The 20,958-nt window shown below is 42.3% G+C and overlaps 1 protein-coding gene across 7 annotated transcripts in view; it reads right to left on the bottom strand.

Annotated features, from left to right (window-relative positions):
* Nucleotides 1–20,958, bottom strand: part of BCAS3 (BCAS3 microtubule associated cell migration factor) — a 301,210-nt gene that overhangs the window by 152,830 nt on the left and 127,422 nt on the right. For all 7 annotated transcript variants that reach the window (XM_042830111.1, XM_042830112.1, XM_042830110.1 and 4 more), the window contains exons 20-22: nt 12,268–12,368; nt 9,030–9,226; nt 8,152–8,249 (exon numbers count right to left, since the gene is read on the bottom strand). In XM_042830111.1, coding sequence (XP_042686045.1) covers nt 8,152–8,249; nt 9,030–9,226; nt 12,268–12,368 — 396 coding nt within the window. The remainder of the gene's footprint in view (nt 1–8,151; nt 8,250–9,029; nt 9,227–12,267; nt 12,369–20,958) is intronic.

The following is a 20,958-nucleotide window of genomic DNA, read 5'->3' as shown; positions in this document are numbered from 1 at the left end:
CTAAGTGTGACCTGCTTGTTTTCACCTTTACAAGGGGAACAGCACCACATGGTTTATGTACGTGCATGCAGTACTTGGCTTTACATGCTCCCTCCAGCACTCCGTGTCCTTGTCATGGAGGCCAGCCCTGGGCAGGCCATCCCCAGCACTCAGCAGTGCCTGCAGATGGGGACAGGCTGAGGACAGGGACTCACCAGGGCTCCTTACCCTGCTCCCAGTGCAGCTCATCCCATGCTGAGCACCCTCTGCAGCAGCTGCTTGTTGGCACCAGCTCTGGCTTTTTGCAGCTCTTCACCCTGCTGCTAACCAGCACCCCATTTAGCTTTTGTTCTAATAAAAAGTGAAAGCTAAATGCAGCACAAGCAGTGGATAAAGAACTATTAAAAATGGGCTGGGATCACGCCAGGGATGGAGGCCAAGACAGGGGGAGGAGCCAAGGCGACTGCAAGCCGAAGGGTATTTCACAGCATTGGATAATTAAGAGAAACAAAATATTTTCCATCTGTTTTTTCACTCCTTACGTCACTGAGGCAATAAAATGTATATACAAGTACGTATCAACCGACTGTATTTCTACCTAGATATAAATATTTATTTCCAACAGAGGACATCCCTACTCCTGCAAGACGACGGTTAGGAGGCAGTGATTAACACACTCTCAAAGTATTCAACTCCACTTTAAGGACACACCAAACACCTGACTACTTTATCACACCAAACAGCTCAGTTTCATATGGCATATATCTCAACTGACAGCACACTTCTGCTCACTCCATATTACACTCCAATGAACAATAGTTAATTCTGGATTAACAATAGTGAAAATTGGTGCATTTTTGCCTTCTAATGAAGAGAACTGAAAAAAAAAAAAAAAAGAAAGAAATTAGGAACCAGTATGAAACAAGGAGACACCGCTCAGCAGCTGCCCCACCACTCCCAAGCCTCTTTAAAAGAGTAAACCCCAAAAAGCATTCTTCTAGACTGCTTCGTACACCTACAGATTTAGTCACTCTGAAATGACCAACACAATACAATGCTGAGGCAGGTGCTGTGCTACAGGGCTGTGCACATCAAGCCTCTGGGTGTTTGATAGGCAGAGGAGGCTGAAAGACAAAAGGAAGCCCTGAGGACAGGAGCTGATGCCCTGAGCGCCTCCTCCTTATCATAAACTGGACAACTTCCTGACCAAAAACTCGGCATGAAAAATCCTGACTCTAAAATTCATTTGCAAATGGATGGCCTTTTAACTTGCCCATCTAATAACGTTTTAAGAACATTTCAAACACTCTAGATTAATAGATGAGCACGTAATACAACACTAACTTATAAAAACATTAAGATTCATACAATTACCTCTCTAAGCACTGTATAAAAAGTACAGAAATGTCAATGCCTCTTTGCCAACACTGCACAACGTGTTATTTCTGTGCAAGCTAGAAAAACACAAGCACAGACACTGAGGTTTGTGGGTCTGTAGTAAGTTGAACAGTAGCTAGGAGCTCTCAGATCTCAAGCTATAATAAATATTGTATCCTGCAGGAGCCCATCGGGACTCTCAGCTCATGTGTTGTTCCACAGAAGATTGTGGTGTCAGATATGATTAGAATCAACACTTTCCACTTACTCTGAGCTATAAAGCTATCTATGCAAAACACTGACAACAACTGTTAATGAAGGGCAATAAAAGGATATATAAGGCAAACTAATATTTAGAATGAATGTGCTTTAGCTACTGATATGCAAAATACCACTGTGCATTTTGGATTTTTTTCCCTATAGATAAACAAGAAGCACTTACGTGCTTGGAATAGAGCATGCTCTAGCACACTGCTATTTTTCAGCTGACAAGCCATTATAGGAACTGAAGGTGGCTTTCCCAGCTGGAAGTCAGTATGTAACACTTAAGCAATAAGACACTCTGCTGTCTGCATTAATGGACCACTGGAACACGCATCAAGCAGGTTGTGTGACACGAGAACAACTGTCTTTGAGCAGCAGAGGACTGCACCAATGACCATTAACGTAACCCCTGGAGGCCTCACTGTGACTCATCTCTGTATGTGAAGAAAACTCATTATCCAGTACCTGGTCTGTATGCTGCTTAGGTCACAGTTACGTTACCATCCAGCTATGACAGCAATGTGGAAAGCACTGCGTTTATTGTTTCGGAGAATCCATTGTGAGTTTTTCACCTGTGGTAGCTATTGGACACACACTGGTCAAAGCACAACCACCTTAGAAGAGATGAACTGCTTTAGCTGCCACCAGGCTCCTCAGCAAAACCCAAGGCAGTGTGGGATGAGGATCAGCAGCCTTCCCTGTCACCTGCATGGGGCAGAGTCCCACGCCATGCTGCAAACAGCAGGCAAACCCACCATACCATCAGAGAGGGGCAAAAATAGATTACTATAGAACTAATCTGCTGCTGCTCACTGTCCCATGCACTTCCTCTTCAGTATACTCTTCCTGCCTGCAGTAAACACCCACTGGTGTTTCAAGACATTAATGCTACTCCATGTATCCCTGCAGCTGAGTCTTTTCCCAAGCCAGGCAACGATCCAGAAGCAAGTGCCCAGTCGTAGTGTCAAGTCGTTTTAATTTCTCTTCACATCTTCATAGTCTATAGGGCATAGCTGTTTCTAGATGTAATCATGTACACTGCAGTGGCATCTTGGAGCCTGATGAATTCGCTTTAGTCTTAAGGCCCTCTTTAGAAATCATCAGATAACATTTTCTCAAATTAGATGAACTAGATCAAGTTGATAAAAAGAAAAAAAAAAAAAAAAAAAATATAAGTACCAGAATTCTGTAGTATTCAGCACACACACACACACACACACACACACACACACACTTATTTAGCAAGGCAGCCAAATAGGATGGAGGAAGCACACACACATGCAGGCGTGTGATATTTCATCACTAAAAGAAAACCTGAGCATATCCCAAACTGTATGCATTATCCTGGAAATACTCCAAAAAACACTTTTCAAATGAGAAACATACTAAGTGTTTCAAATAGGTATCTCATTAATATAATTTGCTTGCAAGCTGTTACAGGAAAGAAACATAACTTCAACACATTTAAATTTAAGCTGACGGAGCGCAGAGGAACAACAGTGCTGGGCATGTGTTCTGTTACTGCACAGGTGATGCCCCCTAAGAACAGCTTGTTATATGACCATTATTAAAACCTCTCGATTGCTGTGAAGAACAGACCAAGGGCCAAAGCTGTTCCCTGGCTTCAAAGCTCAGCATTATGCTCGGAGGATCTGAGCGCAATCTCTACCTGCAACAACAATCCACCTTTATACCATCCAGGTAATTACAGGTTCGGGTCAAGGATTCCAGACCGGATCGGTTACAGCTCTGTGCGAGGCCCCGCAGCGCTGGCCGGCTCCACTCAAGCAGGGCAGCTCAAGTATCCATGACACCGGGATCCTCGGGCCCTACCAGCACCCGTAATGGGAAACCGCCGCCCGCTCAGGCCTGTCAGTTATTGCCTGTGGCAATAAGGACAGCCTGGGAATTCATAATGTTGGTGACTTCATCTGCCAGCTGCATTCACACATCTTTACTACCTGAATAACTGATCTCCGCTACTCCAAGGCAGCACTTTCTGATGTACAGCGTTTGGGAATAAATATTTGATCGCACGTACAACAGAAAAGAGCTCAGATGGTTTAAGGTGTGACAGCAGAAGTGTTTATTAAATTCCAAGTGAGAGCATTGCTGGACAGTAAGAATTTGTCCCAGGGTCCCTGTCTCACAGGTGTGGTGATGAACAATGAACGATCCCTTACAGGCAGAGGGAGGGAGGCAACCTCCTACCCCCACTAAACCCCAGTCCCACATCAGTTCTGCTCATTAAGCCCACTGCCATCTATTCACAGCCACCGGTGGCAAACAAAGAAGAGGGAAGTACTAAACTATAAGCCAGTTTTAAGAGGGCATTGATTGAAGTAACCAGAAGAAAGCTTCATGTTGTCAGTGTTTCATACAACAGTAATAAACAATCCTCATTAAAAAATGATGTGTGCGTCCCTAAGAAGCACAGCGCATGCCAGGTTTTAGAAGAGAATATAGATGTTCTGCCTGGCCTACACACAACCAAAGAGGAAAAAAAGCACAAAAAACCACATTTCATTCATCAACATTTTCTTACCATAACCAATTTCTGTACTAGGCAAGAAAGAAACGGATCGTAGGAAAGGAAAACGTTGATGTGAAAGATCAGACAGCTTCTTCCTGGCCAATTTTTTTTTTTTTTTTTTCTGAGTTGACAATGTAACAAAATCATTACTTGACTGCTAAGTGTTCAAAAACTTGTTTGCATGAGGGAATACACTCTGCTTTTCATAAAAAAAGACAGATGCAGACAGATTTCTTAACCAAGCAGGACTGAATTTACAGGTATGACAGCACACCTGAATACCTGCGCCCTTCAACAACACATTTGTTGCAGCTTAAAGGAAATGTCTGCCCATACAGACTCAGTGCAGCTGTGTGATCAGGAACAGCTGCAACATCCTTGCTCTAGAGCTCTTCTATTTCTGCCAGTTCAGATTTGCTGTTCCATGCAGATTCTCCAGCCTTCCTGCAGCCTTTAATTCCTCCATTAGCTATTTGTAACAGAGTTCTGTAAGTTGTGATTTTTCAGGTAACACATACACTACTCAGCGACAGGTTAGAGTATAAAACTTCTGAAAAGCACCCATTCATCACTGGAGATACGCAGCTGCCTACCTAGGCGATGCTGCTGCTTCCCAGATTAGTTCCAGTAATTTTGTAGATACCTCAGCTATCCAAAAATCATATGTAATTCAAGTCACACCAAAGAAAGGAACAGCAATCAACGTCTACAGTTAAAGTTTTAAAGTCATGCCAGCAGAATAGTTTGAAATAGAGCCAGATCATTCTGTGGTAGACACCTCTTGTTGCCCTACAGATCTCAGAGATTGTTGGTTTAGATGTCTGAACTGTTTGATGTTCAGCTGCAGCACCTCCTGCAGATGGGCACTTACCAGTTTTCTATTCCACTCTGCTGTCCAAAGAAAGTCTTGAACATAACCTGACTTACTGCACGCCTCTCCCATATACAGCGTGTTTCTGCCATCAGTAAAGTCTTCCCTTCAGTGCATATTATAAACTTCCTGTGTTACAAAGCTTTAAACTCAAGTTTTGTCCCTTCAACATTAAACTGTGGCTCTGGAACAGCTTCTGGAATTACAGTGCATTTAATCCCTGAGGGTATGTTCTCTCTGTGATGCATCCAACCAATACGTGTGTGCTGAGGATGCGTGTCCAGCAGCTTCAGGTGCCTGCATTTTTGCAAACTTATCTTACTGATTAAAGATAAAAAAACAAACACAGAGAACAATAGCTTAGAAAAATTTTAAGTGAAACTGAGATAACTATATTGACCTCTACCTTTTTTCTTTATGTATCCACTATCTTTACAGATACTGATATCCACCTTGAAAATACTCTCATAATTAAGTTTTGCTCTGTTCAAATGAGTATTTTTTTTTTCAAATGCCTTTGTGAGAGAACGTTGCCATTAGTACAGCATCACTGTACAGACACGTGCACAAATCACAACTAAAAAACCTGCACAGATGTCTTATTAGCTGCAATGACAAAGTTTTCACCAACGGAGAGATGGAAGGAAGCTAAAAAGAATGATGGAAAAATTACAGATGATAAACATGTACTTGAAATCTTTTGATAGGAAGAACAAGCGATGGAGTCAGATAAGGAGAGGCGCCACGCTGGTTGTGTCTCTAAGCAACACCAGATAAACATCTTTATAAAGTGCACCAGACTCGCATGCACGGGGCAGAGCTGAAGGATCACTTCCTGGTTCAACTTAGCCAGCAAAAATTTATGACCTACTTAAAAAAATGCTTCAAACCTAAATACGTATTTTCCAATAAATTCATTTTCCACAAAGAACACAAACCACTTACAGTATGCCTCAGTACTAGCAGGAAGTGAGCATATTTACTGTAGTGGGATACAGTATTAAAATAATGCAATGTTGCATATAAAGTTTTGAAATAAAACCTTCACATGCAGAGCTGAGCTGAATGCAGTCCTCTGCATTCCTCCAAGGTAGGAAGAAAGGAAGCACTGCTCCTCTTCCTGCTGCCCAACTCTATTACAAGGACAGTATGAGATTTCAAAAACTGCACACGTTTTTTCTCATGTCTCCTTGACCCTGTAGAACTCCTACACCATTTCTCTCTCACACACACACACACCCCCCCCCCCTAAGTTTGGACAAATACTTTCTGCATGGGAAGGAACTAAGGATCAGGCAATATGAAAACTGCAAATAGATGTTCAAGTCCCTGAATCAAAAATCAATTCAAACTCCAACAGCCTGGCAGCGAAGCTAAATAAATACTGCTATCAGCATGTCTCTAACAAAACCCATGCATTGTTTATAAGAAACTTATGAGGTGTTATAATAAAATGGAGTCACTGCTGTACAGTAAATATATTTTTAGTGTCATAACAATGTATAAAATTGACTTTGGCAATTTTAATATGGACACACATGTTAAAGGCATTACCAGTGGAGCTTCATCACATTCATATGAGCCATTTCACATTAAGGCCCCTCTATTCTATAGGAAAGGCTGCTCAGCACAGAAGTACGGTCCGAATGTGGTTCATTGTTTGCAGTGTTGTTGGAACAAAACAGCTTTAGAATGTGGTACTGTTACAGAATAGCTGTGTTTCAGAATTAATACATATCCCTGTTCCAGGGAACTGCACTGCTCCATTCACACTTAGGAAAAAAAAATACAAAAGAAGCCAACCTTGATAATGCAGATGTCTCTATCTGTATCACCTGGCAGAGTCACACCGATAGCAAGGGACAGCCATGTCATTAATCACTCTGGATCTGAAGTGTCAGATACAGACAGAAGCACTGCTGTAACTGAAGCTTCCAGAGGTAATGCCCACAGATTACACAGCAAATCAGAACTTTCAAAATTACACTCACATACACTAAAACAAATATAATTCCCTTTAAAGAACCACCATCAGATGTCCAAGCTCAATGGGAATTAATTTAACTGGTTTTCGATACTTGAAAATGGAATTTACAATGACAATCTTCAATATCCAACATAAATGCAGTTATTACTGAACACAGTTATAAACAGATCTAAGAAATATCCTGTAATACTCAAATAAATTAATTTGGCAAACGATGCAGAATCTTGGACTCAGAATTTACATGTACAGCAAACAGAGTCTGGAACAGGAGCTTTTATTTTAACTCTCTTTAAAACAACCTTCAGAAATCAGTTTCTGTATGTGTTACAGTCTACTTTTACAGTTTAACCTCAATCCAATCAACAGTCTCGAGGGATTTTCAAATCACTACAGATTAAAATCCTCTCTGACTTGACTGTTTGACTAATGCTGTGTGTTTAATAATTCTACTTGTGAGAGATTTTATTTGACAAAATCCTGCTGTGTGGAACCTTCAGACGCTATACAGCTGTACTGAATATAAAGCTCTGTTGTCTTTGTTTCTTTATATAGACTATATCCCAGCACCATGAAAAAGGAAAAACTTTACAGCGCATACATTGCTGTGTTGATATTAATGAACCACTGCAATATTACGTTTACACACACTCTTCCAGAGCAGAGCAGTGAAAATGTGCCTCTGTTAGACAAACATCAGTTAAACTTCCATGTTGTCTTGACCGTTCACAGAAATAAATTACATTTATGATTACATCTCAATGAAATGTATTTTACAAATGAGATTGAATTGTAATATCCTACGCGTCAGGCATTCATTAATAAAAGCATTTCAGTCTCAACGTTTGCAAATGTTCTGCTTTTTAGATTGGGTATTTTTAAGCATTCTCTAGCTTAATGTGAATACAGTGTTTGCGTTTTATGACAATGCTGTGTCTTCAGATACGAGTGGTAAGAGGAAAAGTCATCACAATCTTTGAGATACATTTGTGTAAGACAGCACTTACCAGTGAGCGCAGCTGAAAACTGTGACAACCCTTCAAGTGTACAGCATTATTAGTGACTGCATTACCAGACAAAGAGAAAACCAGATCGATGAATGCCACGAGCACCAAAGAAAACAAAAAAACAACACCTTCTTACCTGAAGTCGCATCAATCACTGTTGAAACTCCTCTGCGATCAGAAACGGCACGCGATGAGCCGGGCATGCTAACAGGTTCTGAACGAACTGGCTGAATCCTAAATGATAAGTTACAGTCACCACCTGTGTCAAATCAGTGCTCACATGGGCTGTAATTAAATCACAAGCCAAAAACAAACAAGCAATTGAGCAACCATTTATTTTCAAATCAGCTGCCCTGCTGGAATTTTACTTTGCTTTCAGGGGCCAAGGAACAGACAACCCATCCGCAGGCAGGTTAGGATGGTACACCGAGTGAGCACCTCTCCACTGCATCTCAGATGTTAGCTGCCTCCCCACAAAAACACCCAACTGACCTGAACTGCTTACAGTTCCTCCAGGCCCTTCTGAACAACACCAATTTCTTCAGCAGTTCAGGAGAAGAGACACATTCGTAACCGCCTGCTCCTTTTGTAGTATGTGCACATGAAAACATACATGTTCATTTTGTTTTAATCTCTCTACTCTCCCTTACTGTTCCAACACTCTGACAGCTTCATCTAGTCAGCACCTAGATCTATGGCACTACATTCCTACTCATGTCTGAGAGAATTAATTTTTTAAGCAATGCAGAAACTGCAAAGCCAAGATGATGCTGAGAAGGCCACCAGACTCTGTATGATCTTTCACTGTAATTTACACAAGAAGTGGCAAAAGTGAATCTAAGCTGTTTGACCTGGATGAATCTTTATTGCTGCTGTCATACACTTCTAAGACTTTCATCTGGACAAGCTTGATGAAAAGCACTACGTGTTCTATACAGATGGCCTCATTTAAGCATAAGATAAGTGATTCACACAACAAATGTGAAACAGCTTGGAAATTCATTTTATTTTTACCTGAGACTGTTGAGATCAAGATCATCTGTATCGAAGTCCAGAAGCGGCTGCGGGGTGTCGCTGGGACCGTGTGACTGCAGCACTGAGGAGCTGGATGAGATGACGGTGGTCTGGCCTGAGGGGTGGATGGTTTTAAACTGGAACTGAGGGCCCATCCAGAGGCGCCGGTGGGGCCCGGTGTGGGTCACTATCTCGACCTGTGGGAACAGAGGGAACGGCTCACACCAAATAGGTGCTGTAGCACGACCACTAAACAGCCAGTGCTGTGGCAGCGAGTGGGGGAACACATTTCTGACAGCATCCACGTGGAGTGCGCAGAGGAACTGGAAGTCTGCATTCCCCAAATATTCTTGTCAGTCACTTCAATCCTGACCTGGATAAGGGATGCACTTTCTAAAAACAAGCTGTTCCAGCTTTGTTCCGGCTGCTTTCTCAAAGTTCACACTCCAAACAGCACTGTTTCACAGGCATATAGTGTGAACTGTATTTCAAACCAAAGCTCATAATTAGTGTTGGCATACTGAGGATAGCACTGGCAGAGACCATCTTGCTGGAAAGCAGCAAGGTTGGTGACAGGGAGCAATGTGACGTGCACTGTGAGACACTGAGCACCTCGGGTCAAGTTCATTTCTGTGCAGATGCAATACAGATGTGTGTGCGTGCAGCTACTGAGTTTAGAAGGACAGTTACATACACACCTTCATTTAAATGAATTCTCAGAATTAAGACAGAGATAGGGGTGATTGTTTGCACTGAACAACCACACATCCATTACATGGTAGGTGTATCTGAGATATGTATCTGTGGGCATGTTTGTGTGTGGATACACACGCAGAGTTTCACAGTTCCATCCCTACTTCCAAGACGCACAGAGAATACAGGAGGTGCATCTAACAAACACTAATCTTCTCTACCAGTGACAGCCTAGATATGAAGTTGAGAAAACAAACTATTCTAGTAAATGAAGAATCCAAAATATTCTGAAAAATGTCTCATCATATTATTAACTATAAACTGCTAAGTAGAAATTTTTGCAGGGTCCCAAAGAAGCCAACTACAGGAGTGTGAACAACTGTGGAAACTGAGATGGTAATGCTGCTGCAAATGTATGTGATCAGGATGGGGCCTTGTAATCAGAAGGGCAAACAAAGCATCAGTCCTCAGTAACAACTGAATAAAGAATCTGCCTTTAAAGATCAGAAGCAGGCAATATGAAAATATTAAGCTCTGCTGAACTCATGTTTTTACAATGACAAAAATAGACTGCAAACTTCCTATACTTCTACGTTAAAATAACTATCAGCTCCACAATGGGAATGCAATTTATCAAGGAAACCCATGAAAATATATTTTTCTATCTATTTGACACAGATAAGTATCTTAGGGTTTTATTTGTGCATGCATACACGTACTACTGACTCTAATTCCTTAAGAAGGAATTTTAAATACTGGATAACGTTGTTTTAAGTTCTCTGCTAATATAAGGCGACAAATGCACAGCCTATTTAGCACTATTTCCATCCCTGCATTTATCCTAGCGTAACTCAGATTGACTGTAGATGTTTCTGAGTCAAGTAGCTTTTATGTAGCAGTGTAAATTAGGCCACAGATAAAGTAATCTGTATATTTTAAGCTTGAAACCATCAGTGTCACAGAGCCGAGAGGTAAACAGATGCCTCTGCAATTTTACTGAGGCTATGGCCAGATGTTCCTATTCACTCTCCTGTTGTGTGCAGGACAAACATATTGTATCTACTTCACACTGACAGCACACATTACCCACTGTTCTAATTGAAAAGTTGAAGTGAAGGGCAGTGTTTTTTCACTGCATGCTGTTACTGTTGATAACAACACTTTAATTTTGAAAAACATACTTACACTTTAGGCTTAATCTAAAGTGGCTTGCTTAGAGAATGCTCGCACCTTCGTGCTCAAAATAGGTATCACTGCTCGTGTCACTTAGCAAAGATTTCACATTCCTGAAGCAATCTCCAAATTATACGTGTTCTGAGTGATGTCACTTCCCATTTTTTATTATAAATATATTTAGTCTTGTAGAGGGATGGATGTGATGAAGTTTGAGCTTTCTTAAATTCCTGTGACTTCCCTACTTTCCAAGAAATAGTAACAACTGAACGCCCATCATGTAGGTTTTTTTTTACTTTTTCTCACTATACACTGGAAAGTCACCAAAACAGTAATGTAAGCACAACTATCTAAAGAGTTTTGGAGAGGCTTTACCAGGTAACAAGTAAAACTACAGATGGAATCTTGGACCCAACGAGCACAGTGACAGAACTCCCACCACACGCAGCCATTTGGTAGTTTTACCATCATTATGCCTTGGCAAATTAGAGACAGCCTAGGCAGATTAAGTTAGATGCTGCATTTGAAAACCTGGACCAGGTGAGTGGATTCACAAGAATAGATTTGCCATTGAATGCAACATCCTGAAGGACACCTGTGGAAACCCAACTTCTTCTTTTAGGAAAACGTCAGTGATTTGTTCACTAGTGGGAGAAGCAAATCACATCTACAAATGTTTAATATTCATTAAACTATGTGACAAACCCCAGCAAGATATTCAATGCATCACTCCCATAACAATGTTGTTCTTAAACAGAAGGAAACCCACCTGCTTCATCAGAATGAAATCCACGTATCAGGTACTCTAGAATTACTTTGGTAAAGCCAAAGCATACTTTTTTTTTTTTTTCCTGTCAAGACTTTTACTTCTAACAGGATCTAATTCTCAGAATATTATTCACAACTTACATTCTTCAACTGAAATTATACTTTGAGCCACACGATCAAGTATTTACTGGGTTCTTAAAAGAATCTTCAATCACTAAAACAAAGCAAGAATGGCTAAAATGGCCACAATTTCACCTCATAAGAAACTATCCCACCAAGCAGGATTATCTACTAATTTTATGCTAAAATGCAGTATGTGAAACACTGAACATCTCCATTTTGCCAAGCCAACTTCTGTACCCACATCTGAAAAGATCCATGTCAGGAGAAAAACGGGTTGTACATGGCTTTTAATATGTTTGTTTAAAATTCAGAGATAATCAGACTCGTTCAACGTTAATTGGGGAGCGAAGTCCATCTTAAACATGGTAACAGCCAGGGTATGCTGTCAGTTTATTTTCAATTCTGAAGTGAAATTATGAGTTTTCCTCCTAGTGGAGATGAGCACTGTTTGGTTCCTGCAGCGGAACTCTCCAGAACGTACCTGTGACAGCCACTCTTCATCCTCCTGCCCGCTGTGGTCGGATGCCAAGCTGTCATAGGACTCGTGTCGAGTGATAGGTCCAGGGCTTCCTGGTGGAACCACTAGAAAATGAGAAAATGGAAAAAATTACCTTTAAACATTCAGCACTGCAGACCATATAACATACAAAAGCACCTTGAGAGCCACCACCATTTAATCATATAACTTCGGGGAAAACACTACCGCAAACAAGAGAGATGCTATGAGAGTCAATATTGCAAAGACAAATATTTCATGATTCACAGTCCTTGAGTCCTTCAGACACAGCAGCAGAGCTCACAGTCTGTGGTGGAGGCGCCGCCTTAAGGACTCCCCATGTGGGAGAGCCGTGTGTGGCACAGGGCAGCAGGCAGTGCTGAGCGCAGGGGGCTGCAGTGTGTGGCCATGGAAGGGTGGCTTCATGCTGCCATGGGATGATCCCCAAGCACATCGGAGAGTGGACAAGAATTAGAACCAGTATTGTTGTATCAGCATCATCTGAGCGTGACTCTGATTTCTTAAAACTGAGTTTGGAGAACCCCAGTGTTACAGGGCTGAGCTGTTCACGGCAGCTGCTCAGCCAGCACTTCACACAGACTGGGAACCCCGATAACAGGGGATGGCAAAGCAGACACAGCTGGACGCGTAAATACAGAGCGGCGCCTCCACACCATAAACAGCACGGCGTTCTCACAAATCCAGATATTATGTGACAAAAAACAGGAATTTCCATCCTGTTTTCTCAGCCTGTTTTCCAAACGGAGCCTCAGCTATGGAGCCGTTCTGAACACCTCGGAATCGCAGCATATCCTTATTCAGAAGGCTGCGACGTACCAAACTCACCTCCAGGTCTCACCTGTGGCAGAAGTGAGGAACGCACAGCGACGCGCGCACATCGACATCGATACCCGCAATGGCGGCAGCGCAGGAAGGAGCTGCGAGCTCAGCTCGCGAGAGGTTGCGGTGCGAGTTGGGCGGGGCGGGCTGAGCGCGCGGCCGGCCCGCAGGGCGGGAAAGGCTCCGGTGCCGAGGAGCGCGGTGCGCCCTCAGCTGCGGCAGCGCAGCGCTGCACGTGCGCGCTTACAAAGCAGCACCGCCCCTGTCCTGTAATTACAGATGGGTCCGTCTGTCCTGTATCATGCGTGGTATTAAGAAAACACAGGTACCATCCTGGACCACAAACAGCTGGCGGTTCATAGCACGCATCTGAACGCAACCATAAGGCCCATTCTAATTCCTTGCCATTATTTTGACGCCTTCTGTTGTGGCCCCAAATCTCCCCACAGCTCTCCACGCCCCACAGGAAATGCAGCCTGCAGAGCTGCCTGCTTCCAAGGGCACAGCCAGCCAGCTGCAGCCTTCCCTTATGGAGCTCTGCTAACAAACTTCACATCTCCAGCAGATGTTTCTGCTTTCCAACCAACAGGAACTTTATGGACTGCTGTGAATTTTTTGTTCTTTCTGTCCTAGGGGCAAGGCCTCAGCTGCCAAGCGCAGAGCAGGGCGCTGTGGGTGCGTTCCTGCCCCTCAGGGCATGCTGAGCTGCAGGGCAGCCCAAGACTGCTTCAGAGTAAAAAAGAAACTGTTCAAATCGAACAACAGGTTTGGTTTTCCACTCCCGCCTGTCTCTCCCTGCGGAAGCACAGCACTGCTTGGCCCTGCGTAGGCAGGAGCGCCCGTCTCAGTGCAGCTCAGATGCAGCATTAACTCTTTCCACCGAGAAGTGACGACATGCGGAATTCCACGGGACGGCTCTGCCTCCAAGTTCACCAGCGGGGCAACAGTGATAAAGCCTCAGCTGAGGTCAAACCTCAATAATTTATTTTGCTATTTAATAAAATAGCATTTATGCGCCACACCTATCACAAAAGCAGGCATTTAAAGAGAGTCTGGTTTCGATAGCAGGATCCCATAATGACGGGCCCGGCCTCGCCGCAGGCAAAGCACGCCTTACTCCCACTGCCCGAGTGGAGCAAGCAGCACTTTCTGAGATATGGCCTCATAAGACAAGTGATCCTCACTGGAGATTTGCCATGGCTGTGCTCCTTATTACAGATATACATACAGACTTCTTTTATTTCCAGCTTAAAAATGGCCTTGAATTTACAGAAGCAAATACAACCTAAAAATGTAAGAGATTCTTTCTGTGTTTCTGGGTCACACACGTCTTGTATCGCTATCAAGCATTCAGTTCCAGGACAAGACCAAGTCCACGGTCAGGGGGACATTTCCAGGAACTTCAGCTCAAAAGTAATGCAATATCTTCCTGCCTAAATCTTTGAGTTCCAACTGGAGATACGACCGCCCCACACACATCAGTGCTGCTATTCCTACACTGTACCACACAGCTTTTGAGTTTTCAGAGAACTTCTCTGTAATGTTCACAGTAATTCAAAAGCTTTGTATTCAGCCGTGTTTTTAATTTCACATTTGTCCTTCTTCTTTCTTTGGGAAAACATCGTGTAACACGTGCATAAAGAGCAAGCCCTTCCTCCAGAGATATTTTGCTGGCTATTTCAGGTGTCAGTAATCCAATCCAATCCAATCTAGGGTCTGAGTTACGCCAGTTTTGAACTTCTTGCCATACTTACTCCATCATCTGGAATGCACGTACGCCAAATGTCAAAATACAACTCAGCTCACTTACTCTAAAAATGCACAAAGATTCAGGAATTTTTACAAATATCTGCAGACTGAAGAAAAATACAACAAAACTGAGCATTTATTGGAAATCCAAGGTGAGAAGTAAAACATGCAATTTTTATTTAAGCAGTAGAGCAGAACACGATTTTCTAAGGCTAATTCATAACCACAGAAAACATAAGCATGCTGGCATGCTTTCAAGGTCATGCTTTACAAACTGGAGCACTACCCACAGCAGAAATCTGAGCTTTGCCATAAACGTTTGGTCAGAGGCAAAACCACCTCTGAGCTGCTCGGAAGTACTGTTAGGGACCTGAGACTCCGTCCTCCTTACAATGAAGACTGATCTACACCAGCTCTAAATCTGGAATATATTCTCATCTCTTTTCCCGACTGGCTCTACTGAACCACTGCACCTTCAACTAAGGAAAATCAGAACTGGAGTGGAAATTATTGTTCTTCACCTTCTTTCTTGACCTGAACACGGCCCTCTCATTTTCATCCCTCAAATAAAAGCTGCAGGTGGTTATCAGTGCTCTAAGGTAAAGTAACAAAATAAATCCTCAGACTCCGTTCTCTGCATTTGCAAGATTAATCTTACTACCACACTGAAGATCACTAAAGGCAAGGGTCAGATTTTGGAGTCTGTGTGTTAACTGCACAGAAATGACTGTGGAGAGCAACGCTTTACGAGCCAAAACAAAGTGTCCTCTGAAACTCCATTCCTATTCACACAGCTCAATGATTAATACAGAAAAAAATATTTTGAAACTTTACCATTACTGATAAATTAGAAAACAGACAATTTATATTAAACTTGGGAATAACTTGCATAGGCATTTTTGACGCGTGAGCAAGACCTAGAGAAATACATATGCCTGGCAAATACTGGAATTAACAAACGGTGCTTTTGTTCATGGATGGGATAATTATATGATAAATACCTAGACCAAAGACAAATCTTTATTCATTCAAACGTTATAAATTGACATCTTTCAGCAGCAAAGAAGTGTTGGAACAAAGAAACACTACAGCTCAATTGGTGTGCACACTTATGGTTTTGATTTGTGAACAATAAATCACCAGTTTTACTCAGTTTTGTGTACTTTCTGAACCAAAAAGTTTTAATTTTCTCATTTATATAAATAAGCTTTAGACAATTCAATTTAATTGAGTTATATATGAAATTTCCAATGTGCTGTTTTCTAAGGGAACGTAAGTTTGCCCAAATTAAGAGCAAACAACGGCATTTGCAGACTATAAAGACTGTTCTGTGCTGCCTGCCATACACGTGTGCAGACACCCAGAAAGCTTTTCTTTTTCCCAATTGAATACACAAAATTTATCGTTCGAAATAAGATTGTAAAATCTAGTAGGCACAGACACAACGCGCTCTTAACCAGTTCATCAAATCCAGCCTGCCCTTCATCTACATGCAGGCTGTAGCGATGTCCGAGGGAAACAGGTATAAAAACACAGATTACACACCACTGATTTCATATGAATCACATGCTAACATCTGACTGATGTTTTTTCTGTGATTCCTAAGTCATAACTAAAATGATCAGAGGTGGTTGAGAGACCTGCAGTAATCACATTCTTGACTTCAGGACTACTCTTAAACGCCACAATCTGAATGACCAACTTCACAGTGCTGCAACTACTGCCGCACTGGTGACACCACGCCACGTGTGACAAGCAGAATGTGATGCAGGTCTGCGTGCTGCCACCCCAAACCAGCAGGTCCCACTTTTCTCCATCTGACAATGTGATCTCACTCCCACCAGAGGTGGATGTGGTGTCCCACAGCCAGGTGACTCACATCACTGAGGGCCCTGCACTTCCAGTCTGACAGCTGCTGATCCAGTCTCATGCAGGCACACTCCTCTGCTTTCCCTTCCAGCACCGATCTGACTGCTGGCTCTACCTCTGCTCCATCTCGGACGGTAAAGCAAAGACCAAGCTTTCCTTTCAAACAGGATTCATACAGTCACGTTTAAAACAAACTGTTTTGGCATACTCTATGTACTTCTAATCATGACTGCATGTTAGTGATCGATGTTCTGTTTTCAATGCATTTTTTAGCATGTGAACTTCTGCAGAAGCATTCCATGCAAATTAAAATATCCTCTTCTACACAAAGCTTCTTCCCACTCAGTTTTTCTCATGTTACGACTGTTTCTGAGATTCTTATATGCACAAACATCATAAAATTACACATTAAAAAATCCGTAAATCAGGATTTTACCCAGCCCATGAGTTATTTCGTAACACCAATTGACTTACAGATTTATTCATTATTTGTATATTGACTCCAGTTTACTGGGTGCTTTATAGACCATCCTTTTCTCTGTATCAGAACTTTAATCTTCCAGGAACAGCCAGGACTCTAAGCAGGATATGAATTCTTCGATTTACCCCAGCCTGGCTGACTGCTTTACTTGCTCCTTACCTTACACTGGTCTGACAGTCATCAGCTACGTTTTATTTTCCCTAACAGTACTGGTCAGGTACTCAGGCTTTACTGTTACTCTTGGTTGCACTGCAATCAGGTAAATGTTCTCTGTGCTAAAGTTCCAGCTTCCTCTCCCGGTGTTCCCATCGGAAAGCAGTCATGTACAATGAGCATTTAAGTCTGGGCAGAGCTAGAACCCAACACTCAGGATGGAGTACCTTAAGGCTGTTCAACACTTCAAATACTGAGACTGTGAGCAGACTATCAGCTCTGTACTTAAGGATAACACATATATTCTTTCCCGAGCTAGAAAATAATTTCAACTGCATGAACCTGTGGTGAAATCCATCTGATGGCCATCTTTAAGGAATTATGGAAGAGGTAACTATTTCTATAATTCACTGACTTCAAAAGTATGTTTGACATTATTGTCGGGAAAATTATGTTAACCATGGATTACTGTTACAATCAAAGTATGTAGTGAGAAGTCAAGAGGCTTAGTAGTAAATTTTCAAAGCGGTGCGTGGGGATTTACCCGTTTGACTCCCATTAACGTCAATAGGAGTCGCGCGGCTAAATCCCTGTACACTGCTTTGAAAACTGACCCCTCCGTGTTGATGGACTCCTCTCTAAGAAGTTCCAGATGACCATGTAAGAATAGTAAAGAACTGTTTCAGCATGTGCCCTTGTTCATTATTGTTGTTTGTACACATCTGAAAGTATTTTAATTCCTATACGCAGTGCTGTTTCCAGCATTTAGTATATAAAACACGGATCAAGACGGGCAAGTCCCGGCTAATCTGACAAAGTCCTACACAGGTATACAATAGGCATCAAAAAATTAACACAGATTGTCAGCTCCCAAAACACCTCAGCGAGTTCATTTATCTGCCTGCCAGTACTGTTTCACAAACAGCGACTGTGGCTGAAGAACATATTAGGCTTCAGCACACTGCTCGAATGCAATGATGCAGCTCCCCATGAAACGGTATCTGCCCTGTTCCTGTTTACCCCAATCAATCCAATGCTCAGTCAGAAATTAAATTTGCTTCCCTTTACCACTTAATCCTGTTTCCTGTAGGGCGCAGGAAGTACAGGTTAGTTTTAGGGAAACTTCGCTTCCCCTTAGGAAACACCATGAACTGCAGTTTCATTAGAAACATCTTTTTTTTGGAGCAGGAAGGTGACACAGATTAGCTTGCAATCTGTTACACCTTGTAATGCAAGAAGCAAACCTGAAAATTCTGTTTTCACTGTCGGCAACTCCTGCCAGCAAAACCCAAATACTCACAGAAGAAAACGAGGCGTGGTATCCCTGTTCAATGATCCCATTACATGAAAATAGAAATCCTAATTTAAAAAAATTGGATGTCACGAAAATAAAATCTGTTCTTAGAAATGCGTACGAAGTTGCTGAAATGCAGTGGGAAGAGTAGGAAGTAGCAGAGAGGTGGGCACAAAGTTCCCTCGTTAGCTGTGACTGCTTAAGGAAACACTGTGCTGCCACTGCAAGAACTCCCTCTTCTTGGGCTGTTAGCTTCTAAACTCTTGAAAACATTGAGGGTAAACCATAAGAGAACTCTCTAAGATAAATGTGCTCTTGCAAATAGTTTCACTTGTCTCTTTTTTTTTTTAATTATAGCCATAAAACACTCATTAGGATCTCTTACGGTTTTCACGTGATAGCTGGAGAGAATGCATCAGTCACAATAACGCAATAACCAATTAAGAATTAGTTTTCTGAAATTCTGAAATGAGGTTTCCTGTAACTATATTAAAAATCATCTACAAAATTCAAATACTAAAAATCATTCTGCAAAGATCTGGATTTTTAAAGGACATTTGAACAACTCCTTTGAAACTACTGGTGTACAGATCCAGGAAGTTCCTTTTAGAAGTATGTTGAATTCATTTATTACATGGCAATAACAAAATAGAACTTAATGAGAAGGATACACTAACTAGAGGTAATTTCAAGCAGGAGGAATAATAATGGCAAACTGAGAATCCAGAAAACATAAATAAATAAATTATATATATAAAATTTCCCATCTGGATAATAAAGTTAAACATATGTACTGCAGTAAGTACGTGAAATCTCAGCTGTGTGCTGGTTGTACACGAAATACCAAAACAACATAACGCTGTTTCCCATCTTTAAGTATAACAACCACCCCAGGGTTGCTCTTCCTGGTGGAGTCGTTCAGAGCAAACAGAGCCCATGATCACTCAGGCTTCCAAATCAGCTCAGTGCAGACAAGGAGCCTTCCCTGCTGACTCCCTGCCGGCTGTCCTTACTTCTGCAAAGCCCATCTCTGCCTCTGCCTTTCCTTCAATTGTGTGTACTCCCCTGGTGATGCAGCTGCAGATTTAAGCCCAGAACACTCCATTGACACGATCTTGTGGAAAGACCATCATCCCTGGTGTACGGCTACGTTGTTGAGGCAGCGTTCGTACGATCGGCAGACAGAAACTGGGCAGTTCACAATGTCAGTGCACCGACCGCCGCTTGTCCCAACCCTCCAGTGGGCTTTGCCCACCCCCAGCACGGCCAGAGTGCTTTGTTCACCCAGCCCAGCCAGCTCTGCTCTGAGCCTGACTGCCTCTGACCGCCGCATGCAGGGATGTCTCAGAAACACAGCAAAAAGGCTTTGAACACCTCGTAACTGTATGATAGCATAATTGTTGTTACAGAACAGGCTCTGGTTTTGATCAGTTTTATTATTTGAAACTGAGCTGCATTGTGACAGACATTGAACATACGCATAGCAAGATACGGCTCTTGCCCACAGAGCATGCGGTACGTACAGCTACAGCAACTCATGCACTGTGTGGTACGTACCAAAATATGTATTCTTTCATCTTAAATTCACTATTAAAACCATCCATGCAAAAGAGTACAAGAAAAAAACAGAAGGCTGAGAAGCAGTAGAGCACTGAACATAATTATCAGCCCCAGTTCATTATCTTATTCCCTATCTCCACCACATGCTCTGCTGGGCACAGAAGAAGCCTCGTGGAGCAGAACAACCAGATCCTCCTGGTACCTGCCCAGTGCACTCAAATGGCTCCAGGTTGGGTGGGATTCTATGCATCATGGCTTGTTCTTCATGAGCTCTGTCTTCATAGCACACATTCACAGTTACTTAGCACTCTCTGCTCTCATTGCAAGTCCTGCTTTCCTCTGCACTATGCTCACTAGTTGTATGTATGGAATTCTTATTTCCATCAGTGGAATGTATAGCAGGAATATAAAATAGGCAATAAAGAGCCACAACGTTGCTTAGAGACAAAAGTCTCGCTCAGGGTGCGTAGCTTTCATTCAAGGGAGCAGGAAGTGCAAACATGATGTCAGTGTTCAGACTATCAGTATAAATCTTGTTATCATTTATCCCAAACAAACAGTGAAGAGAGCTTAACCCCTTCCTTTGAAGACAACAAGCAGTTATTAAGTCTGACTTCTAATGAAAGCCATTTTCAGTAAAATGCTAAATATGTACAACAGTTGGTCCAGAAATGAAAATCTGTAGTAACAGCCAGAAGTCAAAGTCATCTATAAATACAGACCCTACTCC

Source organism: Centrocercus urophasianus, unplaced genomic scaffold (genome assembly GCF_019232065.1).
Source record: "Centrocercus urophasianus isolate 14NV4802_14NV808 unplaced genomic scaffold, USGS_Curo_1.0 seq_33, whole genome shotgun sequence".
Lineage (NCBI taxonomy): Eukaryota > Metazoa > Chordata > Aves > Galliformes > Phasianidae > Centrocercus > Centrocercus urophasianus.
Note: the sequence above shows the minus strand (reverse complement) of the source record. Positions and strands in the feature narration are given on the sequence as shown.